The 19,620-nt window shown below is 40.3% G+C and overlaps 1 protein-coding gene and 1 long non-coding RNA gene across 2 annotated transcripts; one reads left to right on the top strand and one right to left on the bottom strand.

Annotated features, from left to right (window-relative positions):
* Positions 1-1,715: 1,715 nt before the first annotated feature.
* LOC107200168 lies at positions 1,716-2,975 on the bottom strand. Its single transcript, XR_001519536.2, has 2 exons — positions 2,240-2,975; positions 1,716-2,144 (listed from the first exon to the last, which is right to left on the bottom strand). It is a non-coding gene; the product is annotated as an uncharacterized LOC107200168 (long non-coding RNA).
* A 200-nt stretch (positions 2,976-3,175) lies between these two features.
* FDX1 (ferredoxin 1) lies at positions 3,176-18,700 on the top strand. The gene is made up of 4 exons (XM_015644641.3): positions 3,176-3,381; positions 8,815-8,939; positions 11,735-11,864; positions 15,622-18,700. Exons 1-4 carry the CDS (start codon positions 3,206-3,208, stop codon positions 15,734-15,736), a joined length of 546 nt encoding a protein of 181 aa, XP_015500127.1. The 5' UTR covers positions 3,176-3,205; the 3' UTR covers positions 15,737-18,700.
* The last annotated feature ends 920 nt before the right edge of the window (positions 18,701-19,620 follow it).

Raw genomic sequence — 19,620 nt, 5'->3', positions numbered from 1 at the left:
CAGAAGGATGTATCAATGCCCATGTGCTAATTCTCTTGCTGAAACTGTTTGCCATCTAGTGGTTTGTTGGCCTCCTATAAGTACCTTCTTAAAAATAGTAAAGACTTGGAGGATACACCTACCAAAAAAAAATTTAAAAAAAATATAAAAGAGTTCCCCAATGTGCGAGAACTTACACAAAATAAAACTCATGCTAGAAATTATGAAGTGCCTCTCATAAAGTGTATACCATCAGGGTGTATATCCCACAGAGATGAGGAACAGCAACTTGCACACAACCAATGTGAGATTTAGAGAGATAATATGTACACACAGTTTGTAATTTTTCTCTTTTATTTCACTCTGCTACTCTTATTTCATCAAGAAGTCCTAAATCACGCCACCATTTTCTTCAATCTTGCCCACTCAAAATTATACATTATATAGAAATTATGAGGGGATTAGGGGGGCTCTGTGTTTAAGGGTAGTGGATGTCAGGGAGCAGCAAGATTTGGCTGCTTTGCAACAGAAGCAAAGTTTCTAAACTAAATTAAACTAAGTGTGCTTAGTTTCTGGCACACCACCAAGGCAGGTGAAAGCAGTCACTTCATCAACAAGGAGGCAGGATGTGGAGCAGCAATCCAGGGCCAAGATTAGGTCAAGAGACAGTGGTTGGGGTCAGACACAGCCCATATGGGCACCCAGCAGGGCTGCAGTGGCAAGGCAGGTCTGAGGCCATGCCAGGATGCCAAGTCAGCAAGTCTGGATGAGAGCCAGACTCAAGGAGATGTGAGATGGTGTGAACAGAGCTGCTGCACAGCTGCCCTGGGGCACAGGTGAGGGCTGGAGAAAAGCCACAGGTTAAAAGTGGCTCTCGAGGGAAAGACAGGCCCTTGCTGCTGGCTTTTTTTACAGCTGGTCTTATCAGTGAAGAAACTGACCTTGGACTTTGCCAAATAAACTTTTGCAAAGGGGTAACGTGCTCAGGGCCACGGCAGTCAGAGGGCTAGAACAGATCTATGGAACATATCCAACACATGGGAAGCAGGTTCATGGAATTGGCCTTTCTGGTTAAAATGGCACATGAGTGAAAACCCCACATGAAAGCAGACCGAAGCAAAGTTCAAAGACCTTACTCTGTTCAGTCTGGGCAAACCAAGGGCTCTTGCTATTAATGATGGCTTCATTAATGAGAAGCAGCAAAGGGCATTCTGGATTATTGACTAGTTACACTGATTTAAAACTCGCTGATTTGAGGCTACTAATTTAATTTGTACTTGAAAAAAAAAGATCTAACACAGTCCTAGGATTGTGTACCCTATGTATCAGGGTCATATTATTAGGGACACTCTATGAGACCTGAAGTGAATGTTCTAACTGGTCACCCGTGTTTAACAATGGGGAATTCAAACTAACATTTGCACAAATGGCTCAGTGGGATAACAGTGAGGGTTTCCTGTATTATGGAAGGAGACTAGTAAGAACAGTGGCTAAAATAAAAGGGCTGGAGGGGGTACAACAAATGTTGGGTGAATGTCACGAAGAGATATTGTTTTAATTTGTGAGCAGCTCTGGCTGTGGAAAACTGACACAAATATTTCTATACTCAGAATTAAACTAATAAAAGAAATTATTTGAAAATTGATAAATAATTAGGCTTTCTCCACTTCCAAGGAATGAAATTTTGGGACTGTTTTTCAGTACAATTAAAAAGAGCAAGAAAACTCTAAGAAATGGATTAATTCTTCTTTATTTAGTTGCTTGAGTTGAATGTGACAGCAAAGGTTTACATTAGAAGGTACAGAGGGTCCCTTTCAGGCTTATTTCCTGAATCAGCCATTAATTTACAATGAGCAGCCATCTGGTTGAAGTCAGACTAGATTATGTGATGTGCTCTTTTGGCTTTACAGCATTAGACATCCAGCTGGAACTGTATGTATTTAGCTCTATACCACCTTACGATTATGTATATATTAACCCCATGCTGCAGTGACAGCACTGAAGTAAACTGCATTATTCATGGCCACATTCGCTTGTGGGGCAAAAGAGTGAAACCAAATGAAAATGAGTTCAGTGTGGTTTATGGACCACTCGGTTTATGGACAGACAGTTTGGAGGCTCTTGACAATTCCACCAGGACATTTCCACCAGAACCTACTCTTGTCCTTAAAGAAAATACAGAAGTTCAAGTTATATAGTGTATTATCTCCCTCTTCAACCTTATTCTGATGCAACAAAATTATAAGGCATCAAGAATTACCTTTGCAACCTCAAGTGTATCAGAGGTATCATTCCCTCCTCTTTTGCCCCATTCATTTCCATTCCACTTTGAAAGAATTGTTTCCAGGTAATTGTTACTTTTCTTCCTTATTCACTCAGAACTCTCCAGTCAGGTGTGGTAGAATGAAGGGTATCTACATAACCATCTGATCAAAACTACCAGAGACAAGTTAAGCCTGCATGTGCAGTCTGTGATTGCTCAGGAAATTTCCTAATTTCCTGTGGCACATACTGGTACTTGAGCCATGCACCATGGACGTTCATCCCTAGTTAGACCCTCTGACAGCAGCACTGCTGTCCATTTGATGATAGCCGTGTTTTAGAGGTTGGGTCCTCTGTCATAAGAAACAGTAATGAAGAACTGGGAATTTCTCCATCGTCCTGCCTGGATAGCATAGGTGGACGGCTCAGACTTCCCAGCTGCCAGTTCCACTTCCCAGGGAGTTCCACAATTATTATAAGCTGTTTCAAGGGAACTCCAAATACCATCGCCCAGCCTGGAGCTGGTGCCCACTCCTTCACGGGCCAGGCCTCCCAAAGGGGCATTTGGGAACTAGTGACGACCCTTTGAGTGACTCCTCCACCGCGTTCCAGCGCCGAGTGCTTGCTGTGACAAGAGAAGCCTCGTGGGCCCAGCCGGGCAGAGGGTCAGCACACGTTGTGCTCCATGGCTCCGCTCTCCCGGGAAGAGGAGAGCCAGCGCTGGGATGCGGGGACGGGGGCGGTGCGGGACAGCACGAGGGCACCTGAGGGCAGCGGCGGGGCCGGGGGGTGGCCCTCGCGCCGGCCCCGCCCCTCCGCGCGCTGCCGCGCGCTTTGCGTAACCCCGGGGCCACGCCGCGCGCTGCGTAAACGGCTGCGAGAATCGCCGCCGCGCGCGCTGTAAGCGTAAGCGGCGGGACTTTGCCCCCGCCCCGCCGAGCCCCAGCGCTCCCGTCCCACCGCCATGGCCGCCATGGCCTCCCCGGGGCCGGCGCGGCTCCTCCGGGCCGCCGCCGCTTCCTCCCGCCGCTGGCTCTTCTCCGCCTCGCCGGCAGCCGGGCCGAGACCGGGCTGCGGCAGCGCTGCCGCTGTCGGGCGGGCAGCTCGGCCGTTCAGCCTCTCTGCCCGGGCGGTGCTCAGGTAAGGGGGTCACAGCCGTGAGGCGCCGGGCGGGCTCCCCGGAGCGGCGGACCGGAGGAGCCGGACCGGGCCGGATCTCGGCGCCGCGGGCAGCCGGGGCCAGCAGCTGCCTGTGGCTTGGGCCGCCCGAACCGGGCTGACGCGGGATGACCTTCCCGCGGTGCCCCTGGCGGTCCCGGCCCCCTCCGCCCCTCACCGGCTGCTTGGCGGCGGCACTGAAGCGCTCTAGGGGGGCCCTTCCACCGAGCTGTGCCCCGTAGGACTGTGTAGAACTGTGCCGGCGCTGTGGGTTGGCTCGGGCGAGGCCCCGCACCGGCTCGCGCTGTGGGTGAGGCTCAGGGTCGGTGTGACCTGGAACCCCGTTGAAGTGCCTTGTAATGCTATGGAACAGTAAACCAGCATTTCTGGTGTTCAGACTGGTTTTCTAAGAGGTTATGACCTTACTAAAGTTCCACTTGTTTTTCTCTGTTGTTTGGTTTTGTTGGTTTTTCTTTCCCGTGATAGTCTGGCTGGGCTTGTGGTAGAAGTACAGCACGTATCAGAGAGATCCTAATACTCAAAGTGTCTTCTGCCTTTGGTATAGTTTTTCTGTACTGAAGAGCACTTTTGCATCTTCATGGAAGGACTGGAAGTGACACAGTGCCTTTAGCACTGTTTAGTTGACACGGTCATGTTTGGTCATAGCTTGGACTTGATGATCTCAGAGGTCTTTTCCAACCTAATTGATTCTGTGGTCCAATGTAAATGTGCAGAGCTCCCCCTCTCCTCACCAGTATGTGTGAGTAGGTGCTTCAGAATGCATTACATCTGTGGGCATTTAATATTACACAATCCACAGCTGTAGTTTTGATGTCTATTACAGGTGGTCATAGATTGTTGATGCACCACCCTCTGGGTTTTGTTTGTATATTCAAAGATGGTCAGAGTCTGCAGCTTTCAGTATTTAAAATACAGACGTTTTAAAGGCCTGATGTACTTGGTTACCAGAGAAGTTTTCTAGACTTGAAACAGGTCCCACAATCAGCAGCCTAGCATCAAGGGTGTAGTCTGGCCTGTTGCCAGAAGATTGGGATAGCGCCCTCGACATCAAAGCTGTCTCAAGAGTTTGCTTTTAAACTTTCCTGCAGGTGATCTTTGACTTTGTTCCAGCAGATACTTTTAATATGGAGAGAGAGAGAGACCTTTCTAGCCTAGAACTCCCATTTGAGATGAGTAAGTTGCTAGTCAGGTCTCTTCTCTGGGGGATCTTGCTGGTAATCAGTTGATTTTGAGGTCTCTGATTAGCAGTTTTTATTTAAAAAAATAAAGATGTGACATATTGCCAAGTTTTTTTAAAAGGTATTAAAAGAATTGAAAAAAAGAATCCTATAAAGGGAAAGCATTTCCTTACCTAATAGTAATGTGAGAGCTGTAATTCCCCTCATGTCTCCTCAGTTCTCCTTAATGTCTTTCACAAACAGGCTGAATACAGAGTAGAATTTATTTACATTCATTTTGTGAGCATGCCAGCAAAAAAGCTCATGCAAACAAGTGTTTCCAATGTTGTTTGTATATACTCAGTATCTCAACCTGGCTGAGTGAGTTGGGAGAAAAGAAAAATTCTTGTATATTATTGTTCTTTCCATTTATGCATGTTACTTTCTCTGGGCATCATATGTGAGAACCACTTCCTGACCTTTATGTAATCAGCCAGTGTTATTTCAGTAAAAAGATACATCATTGTTTATGCGTGTAAAATTACCTGTATTTGTCCAGAGGATTAAAACCTCTCTATACAAAACATTACCTGAGGTGATTTCTGTGAGCAGAGGTTTCCAAAGGTTTCAGTGGAGCATCAGGTGTTATGTTTTCATTTCCATTTCCTCCTTTTTCTTACTCCTTTTTTATCCCTTATCCTTCCTTATAATTTCATGGTGAACGGTAGTTATTTCAGAATTCTTTTGTACAAGTCTGGTTAGCTGTACAATGTTTTTGGTGCACAGCATAATAATTGCATGCTTTAAAGATTAGTTCAGATTTATAACTTCTGTTGATTGAGGCCTGTATAATAGTTTAATTCAAGGAACTCCTCAGGCAATTAGGGCTGATGGATTTTCTGTTTATTAAAAGATCTGCAAATAACAGAGCTGGTCTCACCATGTGCAATACAAGGTTAAAGTTTTTATGTTTTGTTAATTGTATTTTACACCTGGTGAAAAGCATTTATTTGAGCATGAATTGGGATATTCATGCAGATAACACAAAATAAATTGTATTTTTCCTGATAATCCCCAGGCTATTCATGCATAGGCCTGGCTTCTGTTTCATGTTAAGTGGCTGTGACTGGTTTGCAGCATCTTGGTATTTGGACAGTTGGGGTTTTTTTGATGCAAACAATGTCTGTGCGGGCAAAACCCGTGTTAGATGAAATTTATAAACTCTAAATATTGTTTCATGTGGGTGAGATTTTTACTTTTTGTAATGTATCCCCCAGTCATTGAGGAGACTGGCGCAGTGTGTGTTTTGAATGTTTGACTAGTCTGATTATTGCATACACACAGTATTTTCATCAAGTAAAGCACCAGAAACTTTTTCTTTTAAATATTTTGGCTAAGTGAAGGGTGATAGAAGGTGGCAATAGCAAAAAAAACAAATCTACTGAAAAACTTAAGACTCTAACTTCACATAGATAAATAAATTGTAGTTTCAGTTATAAATCAAGGTGGATTACATCCTGTTGAAAGATTAATTATTGTGTCAGTTTTTAAGAAAAGTCAGTGACCTGGTGGTGATGCTTCCATCTGTCCCCTTGCTGCATGGCACACCATGAGGCATGCACAGCCACAGTGCAGGTCCTCAGCTGGCTGAAGCAAATATCAGATTGCCCCTACTGACAAGGGGGGGCCTACTGCTGTTTCCTTGGTTTTTTTGTGAGCAGTGCCACTTTTGTCAGTTTTGCTTTATGGTCCAGTTGGGTCTACTTCGTTTTTGTGGTTGATTTTCATCCACCATTAGCCAAAGGAATTGACTTGTGGGAATACCGGCGTAAGGATGATGGCTAAGTGATTTGGAGCGGGGATCACCCAAACCCACGTTTTTATACTGTGAAGAGATTGGTTTAATCTGATCATGAAACTCGGATTGTGTCGTTGCAATAACACACCCGTTCCAAACGGGTGTAAATTTCATCCAAGGGCCGGATCTGACTCTGCTGGTTCTGACATCTGTGGGGTTATTGACCTTGGCTTTCAGCCAGTGCATTCCCAGACCGAGGTTACTGCGGGACAGTGTTAGCGCTGGAGAGAGGAGGAACAAAGGAGCGGGGGTGGGACTGTTCCTCATGTGGCACTGTGGTGTTTTATCAGATTCGAGTGTAACCACAGGTGAAGACAATTTCAAGTGTGTTTTGAAAACTGGGAGGGAGTTGACTCTTCATTTACAGAAGTTCCAGGGATCTAAGGGATGCCTAGACATCTTGGTGTTTGGTCCATGGTACTTCTGAGTGCCTAATCCTATAATAGAGTATGTTTAAGATATTGGAATAAATATTTAGTACTTGCCGCGTCTATACCTTGGGCAGAGAATACCCAGAAATGCAAGTACATGTTGCATTGTGTCTCCTGTCAGCGTTGTTTTTGTCACGTTAACAGAAACCTTTCAGCAAAGGAGAATGTACTTTGAGCTCTAGAAGGGCTTTTTGAGTCAGTTCAAAATTACACTGTCAGATGTTATCTTAGGCTCTCAGAATGTGGATCTGCACCTTTCCAGATGCAGTCTAAACTCATCAGTCTTAAAACTCCCAGAGGAGGTGATGAATTTTGTACTAGTTTATCTAAGTGGGTGTTTGTTTCCTTGGTTCTGCTGTGGGAGGTGTTAACATAGCTGAGGAGCAAAATGAAAAGCAGAGTGGTTTCTTAAATCCCCACAGAATGGTTTGGTGGTGGTCCTAGGATATCACAGGTGACTGTGAAACATAAATCATATATTGTAAAGATAAGTCCTTAAGATGTCTGAATTTTTTTATAGTATGTGTTTCAATTGCATTCTGCAGGTCAACAAGGTCAATCCTTTGTTATCAATTATAGTTTTGGAATGAATTTACAGTTAATAGTAGCTTGTGGCTGCCTTCTAGAGAGGGGATTGAGGGATAATAGGAAAAGAATTGAACATGATATCATAATGAATCATCACAGAGCACACTGGTGCCAATGGAGCTTAAGAGTTGTGGCAAGTGTATGAAGTCTACAGCAACAAACATTTGTTGTTGTTTCATAACAGGCTGGGACTTGGATTGCTAAAAACACATTGTTTTACAGCCAGTTACAAAAACAATTTCTTCACTGATTTTTTTCAGCATGGCCACTTCAAACTTTTTCTTTAGTATTCAGATGCACATGTTAGCATTTTCCAGGGGTGACGTGATTTTAAAGTTTGAATATTTTTCGTATGAAATAAATGACTCAGGGCCCACAGTTACTAAGAGTATGGGTAATATGAAGCATGTTGTTCTTAAACATGGATTTCACATGGAAACATAAATTTTTGAATTAGCTTTCACTTGTTCTGTTTTTATGTCATCTCTTGGCAGATTTCTTCACTGTCCATCCAAAAGGTTTTTGTTTTGCTCACTTAGTGTAGGAAATAAAATAGTCTGTTTAAAATGGAACATACTGTATTTTATTAGTACATTTAAAGCTTTGCTTTAATTTGCATGTGAAATAATATGGAATGCAAAAAATTAATTTTTTAATGTTAAAAGTTTTAGTCTTAAGACATTTTTGAGCAGACTGCAAGTGAAATTTTTATTAACTAAACAATTGTGTGGAAAAAAGCCCCCAAAAATATAAAACCTTCTTTCCTTGAAGCCAGTAAAAACTTTGTACTTCACTAGAATTAATATTTACAAGATGAACTCCTCAGAGAGTCTGTGCCTAAAAACAGCAGAATGCTATTGGAGTATTTCCATTTGTGGGAGGAGAGAAAAATTAAATTTCAGAACTAATAAAGTAAAATATCTAAAACTCTAGGCAGAAATGGGAAAATTTAGAATTTGTCCTAAGTGATAATTATAAGGACAAAAATTCATAAATACAAAGCAAGAGTTCACAGGATGGTGGGGAGAGAAACATTTATAATAAGCTTCTTTATTTGTTACAAATATTGTGCCTAAAATAAACTGTCTTTGGTGAAAGACAAAACATCTGTGTCCCATATAGTTTGTAGTGACAAAACGAACACCAAGGTTTTTTTGTTCTTATTTTTCATGGTATTTTTTCAATGTACTGCACTAAAAGCCTGTACCTGTTACAGCTTTTAAAAGCCAATACCTTAGGTTTATCTTTTCTTGGAGTTGATAGTAGTAGTATCAACTATTATTTGGTAGTATTCAATCAATTCTAAAGCACTAAAAAATTCTAGAATTCCTTAATTGTATTATATAATTTTCTTTTTCAGCTCAGAAGATAAAATAACTGTTCATTTCATAAACCGCGATGGTGACAAACTAACAGCCAAGGGAAAACCTGGGGATTCACTGCTGGATGTTGTTGTTGACAATAATCTAGACATAGATGGTTTTGGTAAGTAGATTAATTGAATATTTTATTCAGTGTCTAGAAATTATGTTCTCTTTATGCATAAATATTTATAGTATCATTTAGATTGGAAAAGATCATTGAGTCCAACTGTAAATTAATATTTTATAGAGAAAACCTAGCTGTACTTTGCTTGGATTTTCTCCCCTTTTTTTCTTTCTGTAGGTGAATAGAATATTTTGGTTCAAGTTTTAAAGAAATACTTAGGATGATCTTGGCTTGAGTATTAAAGAGAGGAATATGCACAGAGTGCTGTCAAAGTGGAGTCTGAAACATGCCACTTGCAGACCTCTTCTGAGCTGAAAGGTTCTGTTCTGGAGGAAACACAGAGCTGGTGTATTTCTAAGTGTCTGGTTACTTCTGTAGTGCCAGACTGTTTCAATTTATTATCAGGCTTTTTGTAGCCTGATAATAACCATATCTATAACTGAGGAGTGCAAAGTGAAAGAAACAGCCAAAATCAGTGTCAGCAGGGAAGAGCAAAGAGTTTAATTCCTATTAAAGAACTGGTATAAAGGAGACCTTGTGAAATTCTAACTTGATACAAGTTCTGTTTAAAATCAAAACAAGAGGCAGTTATAACTTCTCTCTATTTCTTCAAACTTTTGCACTTTCCATAGTTAGAAACATAGGATGGTTTGGTTTGGAAGGGACCTTGAAGACCAGTTCCAAACCCTCCCTGCCATGGGCATCTTCCACCAGCCCTTGTTGCTCAAACCACTAGACCACATTGCTCAAAGGTATTAGGTAATTGCAATTAAATACTGTGGGAAGGTATTTATATGAACATGAGCTGTAAAATTAATAGAACTAAAGCTGAAAGTAGTAGTACAATTTTCAGAACTGAATGCATGTGAAGCAATTGGTGAAAAAAAAACCCAGCAGAGTGTTGTAGCAGTTTGAAATTTGATGTGTTTTAGTTATGTGCAAATAAATTTTATTACTAGTAATAAAATCTTTGATAATATTTAAAATCTTATATTTAGTATCTGAGACATCTTTTATGTCTGGAGTTGAATATATCAGGGGAAGAAAATTGTCTCAAATTTGTAATGCCTTTAACTAGCTTTATGTATCACTTATTAAATGACTTATTTAGGCTTATGGCTGGTCTGCTTATATTCTATAGTCAATGTTCTCTGTGTCAATATCAGCTGTGTTAAAGCATTTTGGTAAAGTGGGAAAAAGCAGTGGTGTCAATAAAAGGAAGCCAAACTGAAAATTTGGAATACTGTAACAGTCTTTAATTATAATATGTACTAGTCCCATTTTAATAACCACTTGCTAATGAAACATCGTACTGGGGCAGAGAAATAACGTAGTAAAAATGTATGTTCTGTGTTTAAGAAAGAAGTAATGAGGGAAAAGTAAAATGTAAATCCTGCATATTTGCTTCTATCACTAGGGGGCATCCCATGTGCATTAACAATAATAGAAATAACTGTGTAAAGGGTTACAGATCTACTGAATGATTCAGCTGCACTCAGTTCATTTGTTATTGCCAGTTTTATGATTGTGGAAAGACCTTCCACTGTTCAAAGAGACTGGTCAGTGTTCTTCCCCCCTCACCCCTTCCTTTACTTCCCCAACATTAACGATCCTTAAGCTGCTGATATGACAAATTTTATGTTTGGCACTTTAATTAAACTCTCCTTTTTCATGTGTATTTGAGGACATGATATAATTTAAAAATCAAATGTATTACGATGTCCTGATCATTTTGAATATATGCTTTTGGTACTCTTGCAGCACGGTGCTTTCTGGTTCTCATGGTAATGATGAATTTGACTCTTTCTATTCGTAGCAGTGGTTGTACATACAACCTTTCTTCCTTTATTTCCATATGATTACAAAGGTGATGTGATCACAATATTTTTGGTTTGCTCTCCCTAGAAATAAGTAAATAAGTGAAGATTGGCTAATGTGTTATCTGTTTCTTTTCTATAAATTTAAATTAGAGCCCAAAGTTTGTAATCTCTACAGTATTTAGCTTTCCCTTTCTTCCTGAAGTTGCATATTTCTTTTTCAACACTGTGGAGAGCTTGGTACCAGCCCAAGACACAGCCCAGTTCAGTGACAGAAACAAATTTTTTAGAGTTCAAACTTCTACTGTGCTGTGGTGACCTAATTGCTGTAGCAGGTAGGTGGAGTTGGTGCTTGTGCTACTCTGCCCCAGCAACTTGTTAGGTCCTTGACTCGCACTGGAACACTTTGTAATCCATGTAAGCCATCTCTCTCCAGCCTGACTACCTTTGTTGCTGTGAATTAGTAGAGTGAGAAGAAATAGGTATAAAATCCCTCCTCCCTGTACTTCTAAGTAATTGTTTTTGTGTGGCAGGTGTCTGCTGTTGAACTTTTAGAGAAAACTTTCTCAAAACCATGGGAAAGAGAGAGATAAGAAGGATCAGCATTGGAAATAAATGAAGTAGTGTTGATTGACAGCATTGTCTGCTTTTGCATTCTTATAGTAGAAAGCTCTTCTTTCTTTAAATGGTGGAAAGGGAATTACTTAAGCATTTTTTAACTGATTACTTAGCACTAAGATTTACTCAAATGCTATAGTAATTGTAGAAATACTATTATACTACTATATAACTATATAATATAACTACTATTAGTAGTTGAATACAGAGTTGGTATATGAATGTGGAAATATACAGAACATTAATTTTGCTGATCAACTGAGACTTCTTGCATGAAACAAACACATGCAGGATTTCTTCTGAAATTCAGCTGCAGTTTGAAACTTGGATTTTTTATCTTGATTTACTTTTCTTTAGGTGCGTGTGAAGGAACACTAGCCTGTTCAACTTGTCACTTAATATTTGAAGACCACATATTTGAGAAACTAGATGCAATTACTGATGAAGAGATGGACATGCTGGACCTGGCATATGGCCTCACAGAAACGTAAGGCAACATAACACTTTCCTACATTACTTCTCCAAGAATGGGAAGAAAGTTTTGCAGATGTGGCAGTCAAATATTCTTGGAGCACCTCAATCAGCTTTTAATGAATAGCTGGATTCTGTTACACAAATGGGACTGCCATGTTTAAATGTTGTTTGTTTGAATTAGTATTAAAAATATGTCAGTATTGTTTTTGTCACTGAAAAATGTCAGTTGCCAGTACTTGGTCTTCAGAGGGGTTTGATGCACAAGTGTTAGCTCTAAAGTATGACTGGAAACCCAGTTGTTTTCACAAAAGCTCTGCCACTGCTGTCCTGTGTGTGGATTTTCTTATTCTTGTTTCTCTTGGACCTTTCTGTTTTCTCTCCCTTGTTAGTCTGTAGCTAGTTAATGTATTTTATGAATGTGTTTGTCAGTATTTTAGGTTTTGGTCAGATCTTCTTTTCAGAGTCACAGAAGGGTTGAGGTTGGAGGGGACCTCTTGAGGTCAACTGGTCCAACCCCCTGCTTAAGCAGGACCACCTAGATCTGATGCCCAGCACCATGTCCTGACAGCTTTTGAATCTGTCCAAGGATAGAGACTCCACCTTCTCCAGCCTCTCTGGTATTTATGTACGTTGCTAATATCCTTCCTTCAAGCCTTCTCTAGGACAAACAGTGTAGAGATATGTCAGTGTACAAGATTGCTATGCTTTGACTCATATCACAGTGCTTCTTGTGCACACAAACCAGATTCCCTTTGGGAGAAACTGATGCTGAAGAGTGCTCTAACTGCTGGTAGGTATTAGGATTAGAATAGAGGTACTCTAAAGTAAAGCTGTGTTCTGCATCATGCCCACTACCACACATCTTGTAGTTAGGATGTTAATCCTCATCACAGACCCATTCCTGGTGGGCTGTGGTACTTGCTGGTGCACAAGTAGCCTTTATCACAGAACATGCTCACACGGACAGTAGGCAGCTTGCCTTATGAGGTTTCCTAAGCCCTTTCCTTCATGTTTTAGCAGAACTGCTTGTTGAAGTCTTTGACAATCTTTCCAATTATGTTCTGTATAGCATAGAGTTTGTCTCTGCAAAGAAAGACAAATTAATTCAGAGTACATCTCCTTATATCAGTAAAAGGAATCCTATACTCATTTCTACATGACAATACACTTTCTCACTTCAGCCAAATCTGAACATCTGTGGGAGGTTGGAAAGGCCAAGAAATCAAGCTACAAGAAACCTACAGCTTCTTTTGTTTTATCATTTTTCCTGTCTCACAAAAACTCATTCTCAGTTTTGAAAAAAACAAAACATAAGCCTATTAAGCCTGGGACCTACCATAATAAAGAGTAACTTCTGGGTTCAGGGCCAGAATAATTCCTGAATAGGAGGCATATGATCTAATAAAAAAACTTTTTCTTTGGCTACCTTTTAAGTAAAGGTTTAAAGCAAGGAGATTTTATTGAAGAATTGGAAAATAGTAGCACACCAGAGCTCTCTGTTTAAATGTTTCTATTTTCCTCTCTAAGTTCTTCATAGCAAATTAAGTTTTACACCCTCTGAAGGTGTTTGGTACTTCTATTAGGTTTTTCTAGCATCACATGTTCTTCCTGTGGCCAGGGACCTTCCATTTATGTGAGAGGATGGCTCTTTTGAAAGACAGAGCTTTAAGTGGGTGATATTTGCTGCAGGTTAACTGGACTCCTGTGCTGATGTAAATTTGAGTAATGGAGATGAACTTCTATGTTCTGTCATAGGTACAAGCGTAGCAGCTTGTTCTTGTCAGTGGCTCTGTATTTGGAAAAGTTTCAACCAGCAACTGCCATGAAAGCTCATGTTTTTTAAAAAGAAGGATTAATTAGGTTAAAATGAAATTGTTCAGATTAACTGCAGAACAGTAGAAAGTAGTAAGACGGGGGAGTGCAAGCCCTGGTAAGTTAAAATAAGAATAGTAAAGCAAAAAAATAAGATGAGAAGCAGCTTGCAAAAAGTAGGCAAATATTTTTGTTTCTAACCTGTCAGAAACAGGGAACTCTGTCTACATGCAGAGCCAATGGGTGACGTAGGAAGTGCATGTAAAATAGAAAAAGATAACATGAAAGCAAAGTTCCTTTTTCATTGTTACCTCTGGAGGTTTTATGGGCTATGTACTGGAAGGTTTCTTTACAGAGGGCATCCTGACTTATTCTGTGGTCTTTCAAACCGATGTGTCCACAGAAGTAGTATTACTGCAGATAAATAAACTGGGTGGTAACAAATAGTAATGGCCAAGTAGCATTCACCCAGGAGCTCTACAGAAATTCTATGACATTTCTGAACTGCTGTCTGTAAGGTCTAATTAGTTGGTTTGAAATTGCTTCCACATCAAAGGACTAGGAAGGTGGGAACTCAGTTTTTAAAATGAGATTCAACATTTTAAAGTGAGATTTGGAACTGAAGAACACTTGTCATTCTGTGAGCTGTTTCTAATCTATACTGTCTGCTATGGGTAAGGAAAGATTTCAACAGAGCTTTTGTAGAGGGATGAAGCAGATATGGAAATTCTTCATATAAGTCACTGTGATGAAAGATCTTGCACTTCATGCAGTTTATTTAGGTCTAGAAATTGTTTGCTAAACTTTGAGGTGTAACAGCATAAAAACAAAGGCCCTGTAAAGGCTAAGAAATTGGTTAAAAAAACCCAGCCATCTTTTAACAAGAAGTATTAAGCTGCCTGGTAAGAGTATGTGATCAACAGCATGATGTAAAAGTGATTTGTGCTAGGTTTTAATTAGTGTGAGCATCCTTTTGAAAGACTTAGGAAAACACAGGGAGGAGTAAGGTTTGTTTACAGTGATGTGGTCATATCACCTGCCTGTGAAAACATGCACGAGGATTTTATGCTCGAGCAATAGAAAATGGCATTTGGAGTTAAAAGGCAAGTGCAGATAAATGCATATGGAGAGGTGGATAAAAGAGTGGCAACTTTACATTCTTGAAACAGGCTGTCAGCTAGGTGTCTTGCCAGGGACTGGTGCTACAGAACATTGCCCATCCTTGCTGATGTCTTTAGTATTCTGTACTTAAATACTGAGACATGGACATTGAATTAAAGTTACCCCAGCAATAAAAGCATCTTGTGATGTCTGCAGAGTTTTGTTATGGTACTAAATCTTCTGGTTTTAATTGCCTGTGTGCAACATCTGGTTTTCTCGTCCTGAATGATAGGTATAGAAATGAAAGACAACATCTCCTCCAGTGTCTTGAGTATTCTATCCTTCTCCTTCCTATGTTTCTTGTCTTTTCACTTTACTTTCCTGGCTTACACCCAGTCTTGGCTTTTGTCGTTGGAGAACATTGAGCTCTGGATGGAGGGGCCAGGCTTTGCTTTCTCTGAGGCTTTCATTCAGATTCATTGCCTTTGTCTCTTCAGAGGTGCCAGACGTCCCTTGAGAGATCAAGCATCACTCCCTGCACTGGAGTGACCTCAGTGACCCACTGGAAAGGGAAAGGTCACCCATGTTCTGCATTGTCTCAATGAGCAGGAAGTAGTCAGCTGTGGGACTTTGCAGTGTGCTGAGCTCTGTTCTGGCCGTAAATGCTGGCTATTGCCACACAGATCTTGTGCTGATGCACGTGGTTCGCTCCTGTGCTGGATTAAGGCCCTGCACAAGAGTGGCTGTTCCTAGTTCATGGTCAGTTTGGGGTGGCTGAGTGTTGGAGATGCAAGAGGGTAAATGCTGTTAGATTGCTGGTGGGCAAGAACTAACAATAACTTCCTGTTTCCCCACAGATCACGTTTAGGCTGCCAAATCTGCTTGAAGAAATCAATGAATGATATGACTGTTCGAGTACCAGAAGCTGTGGCTGATGCTAGACAATCAGTAGATATGAGTAAAAACTCCTAAAAGAATATATCTTAGGGGTTTTAAAGAAGCTTAATTATTTTTATAACTTATTTTTAAATGTGTAATTAAATATGGAAATTTACATAATTGTGAGTTATTTTATATGACTATCAATATTAGATTAATGCTATTTTAATTTTCTTTATAGAACCTCTTATATTTTTACGCTTAAAATGCAATAATAATTCTTATAAGTAGTCATTGGATTATAAACATTAGCAAGAGTATTACTGATTTCATATTACATTATTCTGCCAAAACATTTAATGACATCTAAAAACTGGATCGCTTGTACAAGACTTCTCCTAAATCAAGTTCTGAGAATTTCTTGGTGTCAGACCTGAATGTTTAAGAGAAAAAAGCTTGTAGGACTGCATGGGGTCTTTTTGAAGTGTTGCCATTAAAGATGGTATGCTCAGAGCTAATTAAAATTCTCAGTAAATACGATACTTTCTCAACAAATAGTGGATTTTCAGGATAGGAATTTTCCAAATTTTGCAATCTCAATGAGATGTGGCAAATGTTGTCTTGTGAAAATTCTGCTAAACCCATGAGTTCTAGGAGCTGTGTTATGGTTTAACCCAGCAGGCAGCTAAAGGCCACTTAACCGTTGACTTGCACCCCACCACTGCCCACCCCCCTTCCAAATGGGATGGAGGGATAGACTTGGAGGGGAAAATAGGTGACATTCATGTGTTAGACAGTTTAATAGGACAGAAGAGAAAGGAAAACAACAGTAATAATGACAAAATACATAAAACAAGTGAGGCACAACACAATTGCCTACCACCTGATGACTGATGCCCAGCCAGTTTCTGAGCAATGACCCCCAGCCAACTTTTGTCCCAGTTGATATTTTGGGCATGACACCATATACTCTGGGACCTCCTGCTGGTCACTTGGGGTTAGCTGTCCTGGCTCTGTCCCCTCCCAATTCCTTGTGCAGCCCCAGAAAGTGAGGTGAGAATCTGAAAAGGCCTTGACTTAATTGTTGCTAAGCTGTGTTTACATTTAAACACCAGTGTGTTACAAACATTATTCTGATTCTAAATAAAAAACAGCACTGTACCAGCTACTGGGAAGAAAATCAGCTCCCTCCCAGGTGAAACCAGGAGAGGCTGATGCAGGATGTTGGCACCTGCAGCTTAACCCTGGCCTAAATCAGATGTGAGTAAACCTCAACAGTATTTACATTTGACTACACCACAAATATTGGGATAGACCAGGCTTAGAAGAACGAATTCTTGGAGCTGTGTAATGGGAGAACATACCCAGTGGAATTGCTGCTTACCCATTGCAAACTCTCACTGTCCTCTAAAATATGGCTGAGTTTGGATTGAACAGGGCAATGTTTGTTGACATCAGATTTGTTCTGAAATCTTTATCCCTTTTTAGTTTAGAACTTATGCAGTTGGCAGTTTGATGTTAACTGGGCTGTTCATCTTGGAGAGATTGCTTGATTCTGGGCCTTGCTCACAGAATCATTTCAGTAACAGTTGATGTGAAATGACCAAGTATATTTGTTTCATAGAAATGGCCTAGGTTCCCCAGAAGATACAGGGAAACCCCTGTGGGGAGGTGATATCTGCATTGATGATGAAGAGCTTTCAGTTGAATACTGTTTTAGTCTTTCTAAAGTAGCCCAAATAAAACAATGTTTCTAAGATTATTATTCTCTCCAACTTTACGTAATACTTACATGAACTGGTTATCACCAGTAGTTGTTAAATTTAATATTTTTTTGCATTTATATATATGTATATATATATCAACCATGTTTGTTTACATTTGAATGATCCAATGCATTCATTAATGCTTTGTTTGAACTGGTAACAATGACATCTGGACATCTTTTCTTGCATATATGGGAGGAGATAAAAGTTATTTTTCCAGTGTCAAATATTGGGAATATTTTGAGTTTCATAAAGAGGGAGAAAAAAGTTCCTCTTTGTTATAAAAGTTAATATTTTCTAGAACTATATTAAAAATAGATATGGGTCAGATTCTTTTATTTTCTTTCTTAGTTACCTCATTTCTTTGTTACCTTTCAACTTCGTTGCAATGCAAGGTATACTACTTGTGGTCTGCTCAAAACTTAATCACGTAGGGGTTTCAGAATACACTTCTGATGTCATCTGATTAAAACAGACTTCAGAATTAAAATTTCAAGGCTTTGTGGAAGGGCAGAGAGAGGAAGGTCAGGGAGAAGGGGAGGCATACACTGAAGGAATGTCCTGAAGATGCTGCTGTCTTCTGCTGCTGCGATTCTAACTATGACTGAGAGGTTGCCCTCACACAGTCAGACAACAAGGTAAATCTCACTTTGTATTGCCTTTGTCCTGAGCTCATTTATATACAGTTAGTACTATTAAATCTTGAGATTTTGTTTTTGTTTGTTTTTTTTTTTTTACATGAGACAGCTTATCAGCTTCCAAGAGAAGGAACTTGGGTCATAACCAGATGTGTTGTGCATTTGTACATCAGAAAGAAATATGAGGTTTCAGTATACCTGTGAGGTATAAGGGTAGATGTTGATATTTATTGAGTTTTGGGCTCTTGACTTTTTGCTTTGGGTTTATGGTATTTTTTTTCATACAGCACCAGGTACTTCTTGTGAGAATCTTGAAGTGCTTAACACTGTGTTAAACAAATGTGGAACAGCTCCCAAGTGAGTTTTCTTTCTAAGCCAAGGTGGTTTTGTTGTGTGTTTCCTGTGACAGCTTCTCATTACAAAGACTTTGACTCTCCTATAGTGTGCCTGTGGAATGACTTTCTCAGCACAGCAAGGCAAAAAAAGGACACTTCGAAGTTCATTTTGAATTCTAGAGGTATCCCATACTGCATGCAAATGGAAATCTTGGAACACAAAGGAACTGACTTGTAGTCCCAAAATGCACAACTCAGAGATACTAGTTTATTGTCAAAGTGATTTGCAAATAAATCTTATTTTTAACCTCTTTCTGACACCTTGTTTTATAGATTTTTTCTTTCCTTCTTCTCTAAGCTATTGAATGTATTTCTGGGTGAAAAATGGAACTTGCCCATTAATGGTACAAGTATGAATTCTTGTGCAGTGACACATAATTACAGCATCAAAATTAGTTGAATACATGTTTACTTCCCTGTTCAAATAAAGATTACAGGTAATTTGCTTTCTAAAACCATTTCCTTTCTCTGTTAAAAGATGGGGTCAGTGGGTTTTTTCTGTCTCTCCCCCCTCAAAAATGAGGAGCAAATCAAAACTGACTGTTTCCTTTTGTGTTGTAAACTAAACTTTAAAAGCACACTCTAAGTCTGGGGCTGGCACAGACCTTTACTTCATAAACAATGGGGGGGTGGTGGGTTGCGTTGTCTTCTGTTGCTTCTGTTCCTGTAAGAAGGTCCTTTGGATTGGGTTGTGTTTGTGAGAAAGTCAGGCCAAAACCATCCCTTTGCCTTTTCAAGAGTGTGGGGGAGCTTGTATGTGGCTCTAGACTATGTCCCTTCCCTCTACTGCCCTAAACTGCAGTCAGATCCAAGCCAGCAGTCCCACCTGTGGCATTTTGTGTGTTTGTGTGGTGTCTGAAGGGGAAAGAGGAGTGTCCCTTGCATTCCCACACCGCCAGTTCTTGATATGTCAAAAGTTCCCATTATCTGGACTGCAGGCTGTCATGAGAGTGAAAAAGGCAAGTTCTCTAGGCAGTTTATAGCTTCTCAGACAAGAACTAAATCTTGAAAATTCATTATTTTTGGCTATGGGGCTCCAAAAGATTTAAGACAGTCATGTCCAAACCTAATTCACATCCCTGTAGGAGGTATGCTGAAAAGGCTGTGTCCAAAAAAGCTGCAGGGAAAAGGCAGTGCTTGCCCTGCTCACAGGTCCAGGCTGGAGTGTAGGGGAGATT

This window comes from Parus major, chromosome 1 (assembly GCF_001522545.3).
Source record: "Parus major isolate Abel chromosome 1, Parus_major1.1, whole genome shotgun sequence".
NCBI classification, from domain to species: Eukaryota; Metazoa; Chordata; class Aves; order Passeriformes; family Paridae; genus Parus; species Parus major.
Note: the sequence above shows the minus strand (reverse complement) of the source record. Positions and strands in the feature narration are given on the sequence as shown.

Bases quoted from the DNA above. Each gene is read 5' to 3' on its own strand.
- FDX1 (XM_015644641.3), top strand. From the start codon at position 3,206: ATGGCCGCCATGGCCTCCCCGGGGCCGGCGCGGCTCCTCCGGGCCGCC. The intron at 3,382-8,814 runs GTAAGGGGGTCA...TTTCTTTTTCAG, and splicing joins TCTGCCCGGGCGGTGCTCAG to CTCAGAAGATAAAATAACTG. The intron at 8,940-11,734 runs GTAAGTAGATTA...ACTTTTCTTTAG, and splicing joins TCTAGACATAGATGGTTTTG to GTGCGTGTGAAGGAACACTA.